General features: G+C 37.7%; 1 protein-coding gene across 2 annotated transcripts in view; it reads right to left on the minus strand.

Annotated features, from left to right (window-relative positions):
- Window positions 1-9,725: 9,725 nt before the first annotated feature.
- LOC100702838 (plexin-A2) overlaps window positions 9,726-17,413 on the minus strand; it is a 77,936-nt gene continuing 70,248 nt past the window's right edge. For both annotated transcript variants that reach the window (XM_013276603.3, XM_025907133.1), the window contains 6 exons: window positions 16,987-17,083; window positions 16,051-16,250; window positions 15,568-15,737; window positions 14,401-14,613; window positions 13,039-13,189; window positions 9,726-12,105 (listed from right to left, as the gene is read on the minus strand). In XM_013276603.3, coding sequence (XP_013132057.2) covers window positions 12,010-12,105; window positions 13,039-13,189; window positions 14,401-14,613; window positions 15,568-15,737; window positions 16,051-16,250; window positions 16,987-17,083 — 927 coding nt within the window. In that variant the 3' untranslated portion in view covers window positions 9,726-12,009. The remainder of the gene's footprint in view (window positions 12,106-13,038; window positions 13,190-14,400; window positions 14,614-15,567; window positions 15,738-16,050; window positions 16,251-16,986; window positions 17,084-17,413) is intronic.

Below are 17,413 nucleotides of genomic sequence, written 5' to 3' on the forward strand. Positions count from 1 at the left end.
ATTTTTAATCTATAGTTTCTCTGAACCCTGTGTGTGTGTGTGTGTGTGTGTGTGTGTGTGAGTGAGTGAGTGAGTGAGTGTCTCAGTCTTGGTTGTAAGCGCATTTTCAGATGTCAGATTCAAGTTTTTGCTTTTTAGTTCTATGCATCTTGTGCATACGCCTTGGAGCATGTGTGTTAAATGCTCTCTGAAATGTATGATGCACTGTCTCGTGGGAAGAAAGACTTTGCTTGTAGTTTCTCACAGTGAATCCCCTGTAGATTTACCCTGTACTTTAAAGACCACAAAAATCTCAAGCTGTTGCAAACCATTTTGTAAAAATGCATTGTTTTTTTTATTTGTATGCATTCTTTTCTTTCTTTTCATTTCTTTTTTTCTCATTTTATTCAGTCAACACACACTTGCATTCACATATACTCACCTCCTTTTGCAATCAAACACAGCAAAAGAAAGCATGTTTGTCTTTCAGGCATATGTTAGACTAGATCATTAGTGTTGGTAATATAGTTAATTTCTCTTTTGCTAATGGTGTTTCAAAGGTTAAAATTAGCCAAAGTGTGCTGAGGAAGATACATTAACCTGAATTGAACCTGCATCAGAATTTCACTTCTTTAAGGTGTTTCAGAGGCGTCAGTGGCGTTTTATCCATGAAAACTTGCTTGGTTGCTAATTGGATGGCGCCGATCACTGAGGCTAGTCTGGTGAATCAGATGAGTGCTTTAAGTGGCAGATCCTCTTTACTTACTAGAGATCATATTAGAAGGATATTACCTGGATTATATTCTCAGAAGACATGTGCTTCCGAGATTATAAGAGAGCCTCTTTTAGCCTCTTTAAAAAGACAGAAGCTTTCTTTATGGTTTTGTTTAAAATACGAATCTCAATGGTTGACTACTAGGAATGTTTATTTTATTTTGTCTGAGAGCACAAGAACTCAGGGTGTCCACAAGCAGTGGCTTATATGTGTGAGCTCAGGCAGAGTTCTAAGCAGGAAGCTGTAAAATGGCAACTCACCTAATGTTTTGGGAAAAGCATTTTTTCCACCCATACATAATTACCAGCTCAATTTAGGAGATTAGTACTTCTGTTCTGACTTTAGTCACAGAAACAGCTGAAAAGCCATTAACACACTTAGTAAAATGAATGAAAGGGTCAATTGTAAAACAAAACAAAATAGTGTGTTCTTAATTTAATTTTTATTTATTTGTACAAACATCCAGTAACACAGCCACAAAAACACATACTATGTAATGCAGATTTTATGGCACTTTGAAAAAATGAGCTATAAAACCCATAAAGCTCACAGATTGGCTACCTAGGAGGGAGTCTGTCTTGAAGTGATTTCATGAGTGCAGGAGAGAGGGAAGCTGAGAAGGAGGGAAAACTTTGGGAGAAGCAGAAGTGGGTGGAGATTTTGTTTCAAACTCCAGCAAATTTGGACCGTTACCTCTCCAGGCTGAGCAGTGAGAGCAGTGCCGACAAATAACAAAAACAGTGTCACGCTTCCCAAAATGAAATACCCTTTCATCCGGGTCATTTCAGGGATGCATCCATGTGGCTCGGCTCAGTATTTCAGAAACTGCTTATTTTCCCACATGGCTGTCTATAGAGTTTAAAGAGAATGGTTTGAAAAAGAGAAAATATCCAGTAAGTGGCAGTTTTCCGGGCAAAAATGCTTTGTTGATGATAAAAGTTAGACGAGAATGGCCAGGCTGCTTCAAAGTGATATACGGGCAACAGTAACTTAAATAACCACTTGTTCCAACTGAGGTATGCACAAGCCCAACTCTGAACAAACAACACTTTGAACCTTGAAAAAGATACAACAGTGGGAGACCACACTGGCTGACACTTCAGCTAAGAACTGGAAACTGAGGCTAAAGTGTGCAGGGTCTAGGCTGGAGTTTTCAAATATAATGCAAGTTGTTTCATTTTTTTCTGTTAACTGACTATAAAAAAAAGTTACATCAGTGTCTTGGAGTAAGTGGAGGAACCAGCAATGTACTAACAAGTGAGTCAGGCTAATGTATGGTGGGCAGTACTGGGGCTGTTACTCCAAAAAATGTATGTATCACACATTACTTGTTTTTTTTTTTCTTAAACATTACATTAATTTCAAATTATTCTATAAAATTAGCTGAAATGCATTGTCACATAATTACCAGTTAACAATAACAGAAACTGTAACCTATCCTGATGAGAACACACATTCAGTCTTCTTTTTAGTTAACATGTATGAATACAAAGCCAACAAAAAACAAAGTTAAAAACCAGAGAGACACTTAACCCTAGAACACTATCGCTGGGTGATTTACACCCGAGCAAATACATTTACATGATTTCTCTCTCCTGCAGCTGTTTGCGTGTCGAGGAGCCTGTGCCTTCACCAGGGAAGTCTCAAATGTCCCAGGAATGGGTGGACCAAAGACCAGCTTTCCAGAGTCATTATTTTGTTTTAGGAGTTTTTTTTTTTTTCATTTTGTTAGACATGGCACAGTTGAAAGTAAAAGAAGACCACTCTAATTTGTCATGTGTTGTCATATTTTGATATATTTGATTACTTTTTATTGGTTATATTATATCGGGTAAAAATCACCCGGCATTAGTGATTGTGTTACTATTTATAGCGATAGTGTTCTAGTGATAGAAATGTGGAAAGTATGGAATCACTTACAGGTAGAAATGGAGTCTGTGAGCCTAACTGCTCATCATGCCTTTGTTAGCTGTTAAAGAGACGCTGGGGTCAGCATACACTCAGCTTTAACATCACCATCACCCAGAGTTCTTAGCTAACTTTGTGTCAGCATGGAGTCTGTGCAGATGTTTATAAAAGGAGCTGAAGTTGTGTTTGCACTATGATGCTGTTTTTTTTCTGTCCTGCAGAAAATGCTGTTATCCCTTGGTTTGTTGAAAATAAAAGCAATGTTCATATCTCTCTGTTCAAATACTCCTGAATTTTTTTTTTGATTTCTTTTGAAAAATCTAAAGCTATACATCACTCAAACCTTTTTTCTTCCTGCACACAAACTGAAATCAGCTAACTGAAGTGCAAGTGCACAGGAAGAAAAGAGGATGCTTTTTTTCTCCCATTTCTAACCATCTGATGTGCAGATGGTTGAAGAGTCTTTGTTACACAAGTAAAGATAGAACTGTAACTTTAATTGCTGGAATTTAGTCCAGTCAAGATGTTATATTACTGTTTATCTGAAAAATGTAATGTGATTATAGGAAGAGTGCTACACCAAACACTGATGGTGGCTGAATCATGTGCTTGTTGTAACATATATGCTCCCGGAAAATAAAGGAAATGTATGCTCATCTCTACCACATTTCTGTGTTTTTTTTTTTTTTTTAAATTTATACTTTATATTTGTCTGCTAATGACTGCTGCAGCTCATTACTGTTGATGTGGCTGCTCAGTTGGAAGTAAGTGGGGAAGTAACATTACCAGCACATAGCCAAAGCCACTGTCAAAGTGTACACTCTCAGTATGTTTTAGCTACTCTAGGGTGTACATAACCAGGGTTTCCAAATGTTGTATATCATCTACTAACCCAGAAAATGAAATAAAGCCTCCAGTTAATGTTAACTCCACTGTCATTAAAGCACTGCAGTGATGAGAGGCGGTAAGACACTGTTAATTATATTGCATGGATCTGTGTTTTCTTTTATTTTGTGGGACAGCATGCGCAGCATTTGGAAAGCATTTAAACTAAAACTTGGACCTGTTGAGAGGCCTATTGGCACGTGATTCATAAGGGCTACAGCTATGTGTTGGAAATCTTACTTCTCACATATGCAGAAGAGAAAGTCTCTCACTATACTATGACGTCTTATTACTTGTTTTTTCTTTTCTTTTATCTTTTTGACATTTACATATGTGTTGCTCTATGATGTGTAGATCTGGTTTTGATGCACAGATTTATGCACATCGTCTTAGTTACCCAAAAGAACTCATTAATTGTATTTATTAGAGTTTACGTGTTGAAAAAATGATACTGACCAGTGATACATTTGTCCCAATTTATACAATTTATACCTTCACAGTACAGTTGCACTAGTTTCTCTTCTCCCTGTCTTGTGAGTGCTCTTTCTCAAACAGACATAGGTGAAATTAAATCTTTTTAGTTGCATTTATTACAAATTGATTTGTTACCATATGTACAGTGAAAGCTTCCCAATTTATGTTAAACTGCAGATAATAAGATTAAAAAGACAAGTCGGAAGGGGAAGCTGCTTCTTTTCTCAATCACTGAAAACTGCTGACTCATTGATGCATCCTCTGTCATCCAAAGATTCCTGATACATGACGCCATAACCACAGAACAAAACAGAATTTAATTGAATTTACTAGTGAACTGTCAAATTACCTTATATAATTTTTGGACTCAGAATTGAAATAGTATTCAATCTAATTATTAGATTTCTTTACCCCCTAGTCTGGTTATGGTAAATGGCCTGTATTTATCATCAACTACATTTGTCCAATAGACAGAATTTTCTCAGTAGGCACTGTGAGGGGTCAGATGCACTTTTAAAATAAAATGAATATTGTGTCCTAGGTAATATATTATTATTGATTATATTAACTTTCCTCCTAGATTTATGTTAGCCTTCGTCAATGTTAATACTGCAGAAATCCACTAGAGGGCGACTGCGATACTTAGGCTTCATATTTATGAAGTAGTAAACAAAAAAGTGTGAAATAACTCAAAACATGTTTTATATTTTAGATTCTTCAAAATAGCCACTCTTTGCTTTGGTTACTGCTCTGCACACTCTTGGCATTTTCTCGATGAGCTTTGTGAGGTTGTCACCTGAAATGGTTTTCCAACAGTCTTGAAGGAGTTCCCAGAGATGCTGAGCACTTGTTGGCTCGTTTGCCTTCACTCTGCTGTCCATCTCATCCCAGACTGTTTCGATTCAGTTTAGGTGAGGTGACTGTAGAGGCCAGGCCCTCTGCCGCAGCACTCCAGCACTCTCCTTCTTGGTCACATAGCCCTTACACAGCCTGAAGCTGTGTTTGGTGTCATTGTCCAGCTGAAAAATAAAAGATGGCCCAATCAAACGCAACCCAATTGGATTGCATGTTGCTGCATGTTGCTGTGGTAGCCATGCTGGTTCAGTGTGCTTTCAATTTTGAATCACTCAACAGTGTCACCAGCAAAGCAACTCTACACCATCACACCACCTCCTCCCTTCTTCATGGTGGGAACCATGCATGTAGAGACCATACGTTAACCTTTTCTACATCATACAAACAGATACCGGGTGGAACCAAAGATCTCAAATTTGGACTAATCGGACCAAAGAACATGTTTCTACTGGTCTAATGTCCATTCCTTGTGTTTCTTGACCCAAACAAATCTCTTCTGCTTGTTACTTTTTCTTAGTAGTGGTTTCTTAGCAGCTATTTGACCATAAAGGCCTGATTCGTGCAGTCTCCTTTGAACAGCTGATTCTCTGTTAAGCTTTTTTACCTGGGCTGTAATTTGAGGTGCTGTTAACTTGCGATTTCTGAGGCTGGTGACTCAGATGAATTCACTCTCAGCGCAAGACGTTACTCTTGGTCTTCCTTTCCTGAGGCGGTCCTCATGTTTTGTCGTAGCGCTTGAAGTTTCTTGCAACTGCACTTGGGGACACATTTAAAGTTTTAGCAATTTTCCAAACTTACTGACCTTCAGCTCTTAAAATAATGATGGAATGTCGTTTCTCTTTACTTAGCTGATTTGTTCTTGCCATAATATGAATTCTAACAGTTGTCAGATAGGTTGGTACACAGCCGAGAGCTCTGAATTCTGTACAACATAACTGATGGTCCCAACCCCATTAAGAAGGCAGCAACCCTGACAAGGCCCACCTGTGAAGTGAAAACATTTCAGGTTACATCATCATGAAGCTCATTGAAAAAGACCAAGGGTTTGCAGCGCTGTCAACAAAGCAGAGGGTGGCTACTTCCAGGAATCTAAAATATAAGACATATTCAGTTTTTTTTCTACATAATTCCATTGATCTTGCTTTATGTATTTGATATCTTCAGTATGTATCTCCAATTTACAAATACCATAAAATGAGAATTGTATCCAAACTTTTGACTAGTAAACTCTACATATATCATGATAGTTATACTGTCCTTTTTACATGATGTTACATTTTTTGAACTGGCCCCTTGATAGTCCAGCAACTGGTGATTACCCATGTAATTGAAGGTGTATATGCAGTCCAAATTATTCACACAGCAATGGTTTCAGAAGGATTGCAGCTCTGGTAGTCCGGTTGGCCTGTGGAGTGTTTTTTAATTTAATTTATATATTATGCCTCTATATGTTAGCACTGTGACAGACAAGGGACCTGTCCAAAGTGTAAAGTGCCCCTATTACAGCTTGGATAGGCTTTAGTATTTGAGTATCAGTTTGTTTCATAACCCTACTACAACTGACATATGCTGCACAGGTATCTATGATACTGAAAAACCAAAACAGGTTCCATGGTGTTTTTAGTATTCTAGTGACATCCCTATGTGCAAACATGGCAAATAACAAATTATATATAATCATTACTTCAGTTAACTTAAGGTAATTAAGGTTACATCAAAAAGTTCAAACGTAAACATAACCACACAACAAACTGACCATTGTTTAATCACCACAGCCTACCTGGGTATTGTTGATGACCATGTGCACCACTTTATCACTGCAGTGTACTCAGTTTCTAATCTAAACATGATAATGAATCATGTCACAAAGGTCAAATCATGAACGTGATGACGAGTTCCCTATACTCACATGGCCTGCACAGTCACCAGATCTCGGGCAAAAAGAGCACCTTTGGGATGTGGTGGATATGGATCATGGATTTGCAGCTCATAATGACGCTGTCATGACCATAATAACTGGTCAATTATTAAAGCTGTTCTTCGTTTCTCAAGTGTTGCTGGAGTTCCTGCTTTTTTATGACCATAATAACTAAAATCTTGGAGGAATGCTTTCAGCACCTCGTTAAATCTTTGCCACGAAGTATTAAGGCAGTTAAGAAAACTAAAGGGTATGCGTATATATGTATATGTGAACAAATACAATCTCAGGTGAAAGTACTGACAGTTTTTTGTCACTAATACATGTTTACCCTTTTCTGCTTTCATGTGTCATGTTTTGGAGCCACTCACATCTACTATTTTCCATGGAAGAATTAAGAATCCTTATTTTGTCCCTACCTGTGATGATCATTTTCACCAGAAGATGGCATTAGTAGACTAGTGTGAGGTCCAGATCAACCAAATGGACATTAGATCCCTTAGTACATCATTCCTTTGCTTTGTGCTTATAAATATATGTATATGTAATATGTGTGTATATTGCCTTGAACTATTTTCCACTTTGTCCTATATAAAGAATTAAGCTGTTAGTTTTAGATGGCGAATAAGAAGGTATGACTATGGAGTTGCTAGTGGACAAATGAAAAATTACTTCTGCAAATTGAAGAAATAAAATGTCGTCATGGATGAGCTCATCCAATAAATCGTGAATGAAGCTGTTACTGATAGCAGTTATGGTCCTTTAGGATTTATTCTACACAGTTAAAAGGTTTTGTTTTCCAAGTATAGACAACTTTTCTTTGTCATAAGAACGAACAAGCATCATTTACATGATTGTGTGCACTCTAATAACTATTTAATCAAAGCAGCTGGAGGCTAATGTTTAAAGCACTCAAAAGCTTGAAGGTTGCATTCAAGAGATGCTCAAGGAAATGTGACCCGTGAATCAGTTCTATTAAAAAAAAGTATCTTTATTTAATGAATGGGGTGATCTTATCACCTAGCCAGTGCCTTATCCCACTTTATGCTTAAGGACAGTCCATTAACTATTTACACATGCTGTGCTGAATTGTTCGCATTTGCTCAAGTGCACAGAAAGTCCAAGGATGCCTCCATTCAGCATTCCTTCTGCAGAAAGAGCTGTCTTAAAAATCTACAGTCTGTGCAGAAGGCCAGTTTCCTCCTCATTTTCTGACTACCTAGAGAAGCTGATGATCTTTTATATTACTTTACCTCAGACTAGTTACGTCAATCAGGTGTCCAAGCAGAATGAGATATTATGACGACTGAAAAGTGATTGTTGTCTGATGACTATAGTTGCTCTATAAACTTGCCTTGGACCATCCTATAGCACACAGTCTATCAAGTTGATATCCTGCAGCTTTCTCAGCTGTCAGTAGAAGAGGTCTGAGTCCTAATGATCCTCCTCCCTGCACGAATGTGTGGGAGAGGAGTAAGTGAGGGGGAATTGTTGGCAACTGAGTGTCGGCACTCTGACAAGTAAAGAGTGAAAAAGGGCAAGATGAGGGGTTAGAGCCTGGCAGGTGTACAGAGGACCCTTTGATACACTGATCATAACCGATATGAGTCTGACAGGTTTGAGTTGTGGAGTCTGGGTATTACTGCAAGCCCCCCACACCTGTTTTCTGCTCGTCCAGAGCTTTGAGGGTTAAACATGAACAATGCTTATGGCAAAGACTCACAAACTTCATATATGCTTGTCACATGCCGTACTACATCACCACAATCACGGTAGTACAAACTGTACTTTACATACTTTTGGTGTGTTTTATGCATTTTAAAGGGGGTAGTTTATATCACGTTTGTATTAGTTTCATTTTTAGTAAGGTTACATTAGAGTCTTGAGCTCATAGGGAGATGATTGGCTGTTTTTGGCTCACGGCAGTAGTTCAGATTCCCTGAAACGGCATTGCTTCCTGACTAATTCAAAAAGGGGAAGGAACACCATTATCATTATTTGATCATTCTCCACACATTTGTTTTCTAGTTCCACGGAAAATATTCCAGCTGGAGGCCATTACTCTACAGGTCTTTGCTGACTTGTGAAGTAGGCTTTACTTTTGTTGGGTCTGGAAATACAACACCCTCTTCCTGTGGAAGACTGTAAAGCAACACAACCATGAGCATTTAAATTCAACAAAAAATTTACTATCTTTTTAAAATGGTATTCTGATTGCATGACTAAAAATTTCCATCTGGTAATCATGGTTATAGGTTTATAATAATCCGATATTTAAAATAATAACACCATACTAGTGTTGAAATAGGCACGCTTTTACTAAATAATGACTTTCATTAAGAAGCAAGTCTAGTAAAACACTTTTAAAAAAACCCATTTAAAAATATTTTGAGACTTTGCTGGAGGGCTAATATTATCTGCTTGTGGGTCAAACACTGAAAAGGATGAATGATGTATGTACTCGTGGGATTTGAGTTTATCCCTGTGACATCACCGTCTTGCAAAGCCTTCCCATGAAAAGTCAATAAGTTTAATTATTAAAGTGGGATGCTAATGGTCCACTAATACCATAAAAATAGATTATCCAGTTATGTGTGGCAGAGTTTTGATTGGGTTAAAAATGACTTCACCTCTACCATCAGCAGTATTTTGTCAGAGAAAAAAAAACACTCAGTGTAAATTAAGTAAGTCATATTATGATGATTCTGATGTTTCATGCTGTTATAAATGCAGAACTGTAAACTATGTATAATGAAGTACGATGAAAGGCAAAGAAGTTTAGTTAAATGTTCTTAAATAAAGACAATATTTGACCTATTACAGCCAGGACTTGGGATGTAGTACCCTTTTAATACAGAGAAAATGCATAATCATGTTCAGCCTGATTATTTAAAAAGAAATATCACCACAAATTAGACAAAAATGCAAAAATCTTTTTCATTAGCTGCGCATTTAATGTATAACAACAGTACAAAGTGAATCTTTTGCTTGCAAAATAGGAGTGTTTTTTATGTACAGTATTTATACAGTAATATATAGTTTAAAAAAACATTACAGCTTAAACATCTGACAGTTTATTGCACAACACATTTATAAATTATCATCATCAAACCACACATGAAACAGATGAATTCTGTCATATTTCAACATTTAACAGGAAATGTACTTATTATTTATCGTAGTTCATCTTGTTCTTGTAGATAACATGATTCAAGGTCTTGCGGGGGATAAATGTACTGAAATGTTAAGAAGATAGCAGTAATACTTCCAGAGACCTTATAGGAAGCCTCAAGCATAAAAAGGCATTTATGTTTCCTCATTGTAAATGGATGAAACAACCAATCGGAACTAAAACTGTGAAGTAGTGAAGTAGTGGTGATGTCTCAGATTGATTTTTTTTTTTTTTTTTAACAGTTATTTTGAAGTTTAGATAATTATTTTAAAGTTTAGATATGGCACTATAACTACAGGAGCAGGGGGGACAACGAGCAATCAGGTAAAGTGTACACTGGAATGCAAAATAAAACTGGAATAAAACGTGAATTCTACGTTAAAGCACGAAAACAGTAAGGATATAAAGCGTCACTAGTGCTGTGAAGCTACAAACAGACTTTACAAGAACCCACTGCTGGACCAGTCACATATACCGTTAATCATATATCCACTCTGGTTAAGAAATATAAGGAGCACCTGCTTTACACTGAGCTGAATCCCGATCCAGATCGCCTGGTTTGAAGGTGAAAAAAATCAGACTTCAGCTTTTAACCTGCATTTAGTTTCCACATTATGCTCAAAGTGGATTCATTTGGTAAATCAAAAAAGCATCAAGGCCTTTATCTAATCTAGTTTGACCAGATTACTTGACAGGAGCTGCAGGTGTTCTTGGTATCTTGTACACCGAGTGCATTTCAAGTATCACGCTAAATGTAAACAATGACTGATGAGACTGGAAGGGTGGGTGCTTATGGCCAGGGTTAGGCTAATCTGATCCACTTTCAGGCTTATAGCATCATTAATCATGCTTTCTACTGCAGTTCAATTTGGTCCCCACTTATCTTTGAATGGCTGAATTACTGGTCTATTGATCATCACTGCAAAAAAAATTTCCTATCTCAAATGGGATCTTTTCCGTACAATGGCATGTATTATTAATAGCTTCTACAGGAGCGTTTAATATGAATGAAACATGAGATATATTATATTTGGCACGAAGAGCCAGGGACTGGGTCTGAAAATATCTACACATATTTCAAATTGGAAAGTAATGATGTCTTGGTGTTGGATTATTAAACAGCCAGACCCTAAACCTATAAGTGACAAATCTGTTGTATACTGCTTTCAAAACCCAGTAGTTCAGACAATCATCATTAAATGAAAAAAAATATGATGTTTTATGTCACATATGATGGAAATCCTCAAGTACCAAAATAAAAAGTAATTTTGCTCGAATCTTAAGTGTTCTCTCTCTTAAGCCTTTAAAAACCCAGACGAAAGACTTGAAACAAAGATGCACATCTCTGCTCCAAACGGCAACAAATGGCGATGTCACTCCAGGTTTGTGATATGTCATGCGAATAAGTGTCCTTCATATTTGACAGAACTTTGAGTCTTGTCCCATTAAATTGGCTCCTGTCTTTGAGCTCCCTCAGTGACTTTTCAAGTTGAGTCATTCTTTATTAAGTGGTGTTCTCTTCAGAGCCATGCCACACACACACTTACTATAACCACCGACTACAAAGGCAAACCATTACCCAGCGGAAAAGAATTGGCGGAAAATTCAGCAGCCGTGATGGCCTAAATCCTCCTTCTCTCTCCCTCTATAGTAGTGTTTTAGAAGTTGGATGTTTGCCTTTTGGAATTTCTTCTGAAAAAATGACATTGGATTCAAAAGTCTTGCTTTGGGATGTTCTGCTGTTTGATGTGTTATGTGGTTTGCGTATGTACATTTGTACGCGTGTATTTATCCACGTGTAACTGTCAGTTTGTATACAGTAGGTCCATTAAAACTGCAGTTTCTCTGTGCACAACAGTTTGTGTGTATGTGCGATTGAATATATCCGCACATGCATACCAGAAGTCGGTTAATTTCCACATCCGAGAGGCATATGTGTGTATAACTCCCCTGTTATGGTATATTTTAGTGTCTGTGTATCATGTGTGCATACAGAATGTGTTTATGTGTGTATATGGAAGTATTTAGGAACGTGTATGTTTCTCAGCTCTCTATGGACAAAGCTGAGATGATCTGCTCCACTTTATACGCCAGCTTCTGCTTTTGGGCCTGTTCATCCTGCTCCAGTGCTTCAATGATCTAAAACATACAGAGACATAGGCCATAAGGACACAAAGCATGTCATCGGTCAGCTGTAGGAAATTAGCACGTACACATTATGTCATGGGGTCAGATTTTATTTAATTTTTGTCTATGATTGTGTTGTTTCCTTCTTCCTTCTTCTTTGTTCTGAATGCATTACTTGTGTTTGACCGCTGACTCAACACTACTAAGTTTCACTCAATCCTTGTTACCTTACACTCCTTGTATATATAGTTTGTCGCATAAATTAGTTTTGCACATTTAGCTGACAACAGAAGCAATTTGAAGACACACTTCGTGTTCCTGGAAATTGTTAGTGGCATTCTCAGTAATTCTTTTATTGGTTAATTGAAAATCACCCAGCATATTATCACAAAATGAATTCATTAAATTAGGCACAGTCTGTTTTGTTTTTGGCCCGTTTGAGTACCGCAATCAGCCATGACCTTTACGAGGGCTCAAAATTAAAAACGTGTTTTGGTAAGTTGTTAGCAAACAGTTGCCTGTCCTCACACTCAGCATTCACAGAACAAGAATGGCGTGTATTAAGAGATGTATTTGTGTCCAGCTGACTAATTTAACTCCACTATTCGCTCTACTTTTGTCTCCATTTTTGAGGGAATTATCTGCCCCTTTAGCTGCTAAAATAAATGACAGTAAGAGAAAGTATTGGCTAAAAGAAGTCAGATTCCTAAAATCAAACAATGGCAGGAGAGACTTTAAAGTGTCCCAAACTGTAGAAAATTGGAGAGTTGGCTTATAACTCTCTGGAGATTCATCAATGCAATGGAATCAAGACACTGCTATTTATAAATAAATAAATGATGAATTATGGCTGCTTTGACTTCCAAAATTGATAACTTAAATTGGTAAAACTGCAAAAACATGTGGTGCACATTACTGCTTTAAGGTGTATTGACTGGGCCTCACCTCTTGGCTGTATTTGCTGACATATGCGTAGATCTCATGGAGGGCACTGAGCACATTGAACTCACTGGAGTGAAGGCGAGCCTGTTCAGCCAGATAGGCATTCATATCCTGATCACTGATGGCAGGCAGGCGGTTGATGTCAGCATAGTACCTGAGAGGAGACGCGCACACACACACACACACTGTCAGTGTGGAGGGCACAGTGATGCATACCATAGCTTTTCTTCTCACATGGAATCGGTCTGTTGTGAAAAGAATATGCTTCGAAAAGGGAGCCTGTAAATCAGAGGTGTTGCAGCATAGAAACAAGGAAAAGCGTTACTCATGGGTTTAGTCATGTAGTAATACAGACAATGTATTCAAAAATAAGCGAACACGCTTTTTATTTCCATATGCAGATACACAAACTGAGCCTCAGCAAGAGCCTTAGGAAGATTATGTTCATCATTAAAGGTTTCAAAACAAAAACTCATCTGGACTCATAACTCTGAGCAAACGCATGTCTATATAAAGAATGCCCTGCCTTGCTGCATGCATCTAAGAAGTTTAATTTTATATGCAGTGCACAACTCATTTGATTGTTTCTTCATATTTTTATTGCAATTATTGAATTAAAAAAGTCGGAGAATGATGAAGACCTGATGAAAACTTTGTCTTTTACTAATATGATAATTAACAAATGAGCGACATTATTATTAATACTTAAAGAACAATTATTTCATTTAAAGACTTATTTTTTGTCATGCTCGTAAAGGCACCATTGAAGATCTAGCAAGACTTTCTAATGGGTCCCTAGAGTTGCATTAACAAAGGTTGCAACACTATTGCTTTATATAGCAAAGGTGTAAAAGATATGGAACTGTGGTGTGATAAAACTTCCAGAGTCATGAAAGGCGCTCTGTGCATGTGAGAGTAAATGAATAAATGTGGTGGTTCTGACAAAACATAGTATCGCTGATGAAACCAATGGCAACCAACGTTCCTGTGAGTAGCAGGATGTCTGTCAACGCTCCCAAGTTAGCGCCTGATCAATACAGGATACTGATAAAGATACTGATGATTTAAAAATCCAATATTCCAATACATCACAGTTTTAGAGTGGCCTCAAGTGGAAAAAAATGCAATGTCAACATTCACAACATGGTTGAAGGGTGTTTTTTCCATATCTTATTTACTTTTTAAAATTCACACTGATAAATTCCAACTTATAATATACAGCATCTTACCTGACAGCATCTCATAAGAATAAGGTGAGTGCAAGGATAAATTTATACAAAAACATTTAGGCCTAAAAGCTGCCTATAAATATACTTATCTATACAAAACATAATTATCTATATAAAAAAGCCTGCACATACACACCTTTCTACCCAGCTTTTGTAATGTGGTATGTCCTTGGCATAAAGTAGTTTGGTGGAGGGAGAGTCTTTTCCCAGACGGTGTTCGGATGTTGAGCAAGAGTCCATGAAGGTTTGGGCCACCACAGACAAACAGGCATCTGTGATGCTACTTTTATGGATGTCAAACACAAACTGGGGATTCTTGATCACATTTACCCAGAAGCGGAGGGGAAGGCTGGTGGGGGGAAAAAACGGAGAAGCAAATGAGCACTTTGCAGAGAAGACTGATAACACTGCTGGTTTCATTAATCTGCTAAAGTGACTGCATTCTGTCATCCAGAAGTATGTCACTTTTACGTTCCTAATGGCTTCATTCAGACGTACCAATGGTAGTCACAGAGAATGGAGAAAAAGCGAGTACTTCTTAAAGCTCTGCGTGCTTATCCATTAATGTGACTGCATGCATTCAGACTGGTCTTGTGTTAAAAGTGATTAAGAGTAAATATTACTAGCTCACACCTAGAAAGCCTGTCATCACAGCTTTTACTGAAAAGTGACCTGGGTACTAATTTAGCGTTGAAGCCGCCCCATTCAGATGCTGTCAAATTAATGGAGGAAAGTGAATGAGAGCGGCTATTGAGACAGAAACGTAAAAATATATATATATTTTAGGCTGTGCAAGGCTAGTCTGCAAAAGGAAATCATTTTGCTTCACGATCTTCTCATGAAATGTCCTTTTAATCATCCTTTTAGTGACTTTTTCTTTTCAAAACATGGAGATTAGAAGACTACTGAAAGATCATTTGGAATTACAGATTGTTCCCAGAAATAGTAGTTGCTTCCTTGAGAACTATAGACTCATACAAGATAAAACCAGATGGCCTACTAAATTTAGCAGCTCTACATTTTACTATACAATCAAAACAATACTATACAATTCTAAAAATGAAAAATGAAAAAACAAAGAACAAAAAGGAATTTTGTCTAAAGGAAGGCAGTTTTAACTTTAACTTTAAGGTTAAGTTTGATAAGATAATCTTAACAGTTCTGTAGACTGTGGAACATGAAAATATATTATGATTGTTACAGAAAGCTATTTCTGTAACAAGCTAAAAGTGCTGCTGAAAAGTTTCTTTTCTTAGGCTATAAGTAGACAACAGCACTATGAGAAATCAAAAACCTTTCTCACCAGTTGCTCTTCCATGTGTGGCGGACGTCCATGTCATGGATGCCATGTCTGTCAGCCTGCTCATCCAGGAAGTCAAACATGTATTTAATTGCGAGAGGCAAAGCAGTGCCTCGACACACAGTGCTGAACAGGGTCTCAAATAAATCGTCCACAAACTTCTGCAGCGTTCCCTGAAAAGTAACAGAATGGAGATTTGCTCTAAGTGCCATGCCAAATCGTATCGACTTATTTTCTTTTTCGTTTTTTGTGAATATTTTGTTTTGTTTCCAAATGTTGCCGTTTCCTCCCACAGACATCCACATAAAGTTAATTAGTTAATTTCTCTCGGAATGGCTGTGTCACTTTTCCTGTGGTGCAAAGGACTTTGAGTGGTCATTAAAACTTCAAAATCACCACATAAAGGCCTCCGAGTACAAATGTTTTCTCCCTGTTTGTTTTTTCTATTCACCGTTACCACAGTTTGCAGCATGTGATATGTGGTACCTTTGTTGCTAGTAGCCGTGTCAGGTAGATCTCAGACACCATCTTGCTGCCTCGCTCGCCCTCTTTCTGGTCCCCGTGGTCATGGTTCTTGACTAAGTGCCAAACTTTGACACCACTCTCCAGGTCGGGGGTCAGCATAGGCACACGGGAGTGGGGGCTGTCGGGGCTGGTGGGGGTGGAACGGAACGATACATCCACACCTAGATGGTTAAAGAGTAGATGATAAAGAAAAATGCACATTTCTAAAATATTTCAGTTTGTAAATGTACATTATATATGTGATAATCATTCTATTAGACTGGAGCACAAACAAAGAGAACGCCACATTGGTTTCTCAGGTCTAAATAAGTGGTTGACAGTCTTCGTTGTAATCTGGAAGTGAGCAGGTGGGCTGTGTGTGTTTTGACTGTATAATCAGGTGCTGTCATTATTTCATCGGTTGTCATAGTAATGATCCAGACATACACTCATTCATTAAAGAGATGGTTTCTATGGTTCTCGCTTTCTGCCACTAAGTGTTTTGTGTTTTCAGCTTTTCGACTTACAGTGTGGCATCACTTGAAGTTTTTGTGTTTTTAAAAGGAATATATTAAACCCAGTGACAAACATTTATGTAAAGTGCATGATTTTATTAAAGGTAAGATCAGGTCAGCTTGTGTTAAACCTATTGTATAGAAACGTAAAGTGAAAAGACTTGGTTCCATCTCAGCTTATGTATAAAACCTAATAAACAACATACTTGATTTGCTTTTGTAAATGCAGAATGTTTCTTGAATATTTTTTCTAGACTTATCATACTTTCTTTATTTAACATGCCTTCTAACAGTGTCAACTAATGTGCTTTACAGCAGATTGATAAGTGACAGAAACAGATGGTGCATCACTACTGTGAGGTGGATGAATATTAAGTATTTGTATTTCCTAAACAGTACTAACCATATCTGCTGATACTGCGTGGGAAGCTGGCTGAAGAAGGAATGTTGAAAGAGGACATCTGTTTGGGCACCAAGGCCACCACACAGCGATCAGATACCTGAAAAACAAAGGTAGAGCCTTGTGTGTTCTTTTGCTAGCAGCTGCTGGTCAAAAGTAATCATGGCAGGAATTCCAAATATTTTTCAAGCTTCAAACCAAGAGCCGAGGATTTTCACAATTATGACGGAAAGGTTTTGAATGTCCTCTGTGGGCTTCGTAAACTTATAAAAGACAGGCCTTTAGTTCAAGTGCAGTCTCCTGTAAAAATGCACTATCATCAGATAGATGAAAATAAGAGGCAGCACAGCATCGACTGGAACAGCTTTATATTACTGTACCAAATATAAATGGCAGGAGAGCTCAACACACTGCAGATGCTACAAACAAC

The sequence above is a fragment of the Oreochromis niloticus genome, linkage group LG5 (assembly GCF_001858045.2).
Source record: "Oreochromis niloticus isolate F11D_XX linkage group LG5, O_niloticus_UMD_NMBU, whole genome shotgun sequence".
Classification (NCBI taxonomy): domain Eukaryota; kingdom Metazoa; phylum Chordata; class Actinopteri; order Cichliformes; family Cichlidae; genus Oreochromis; species Oreochromis niloticus.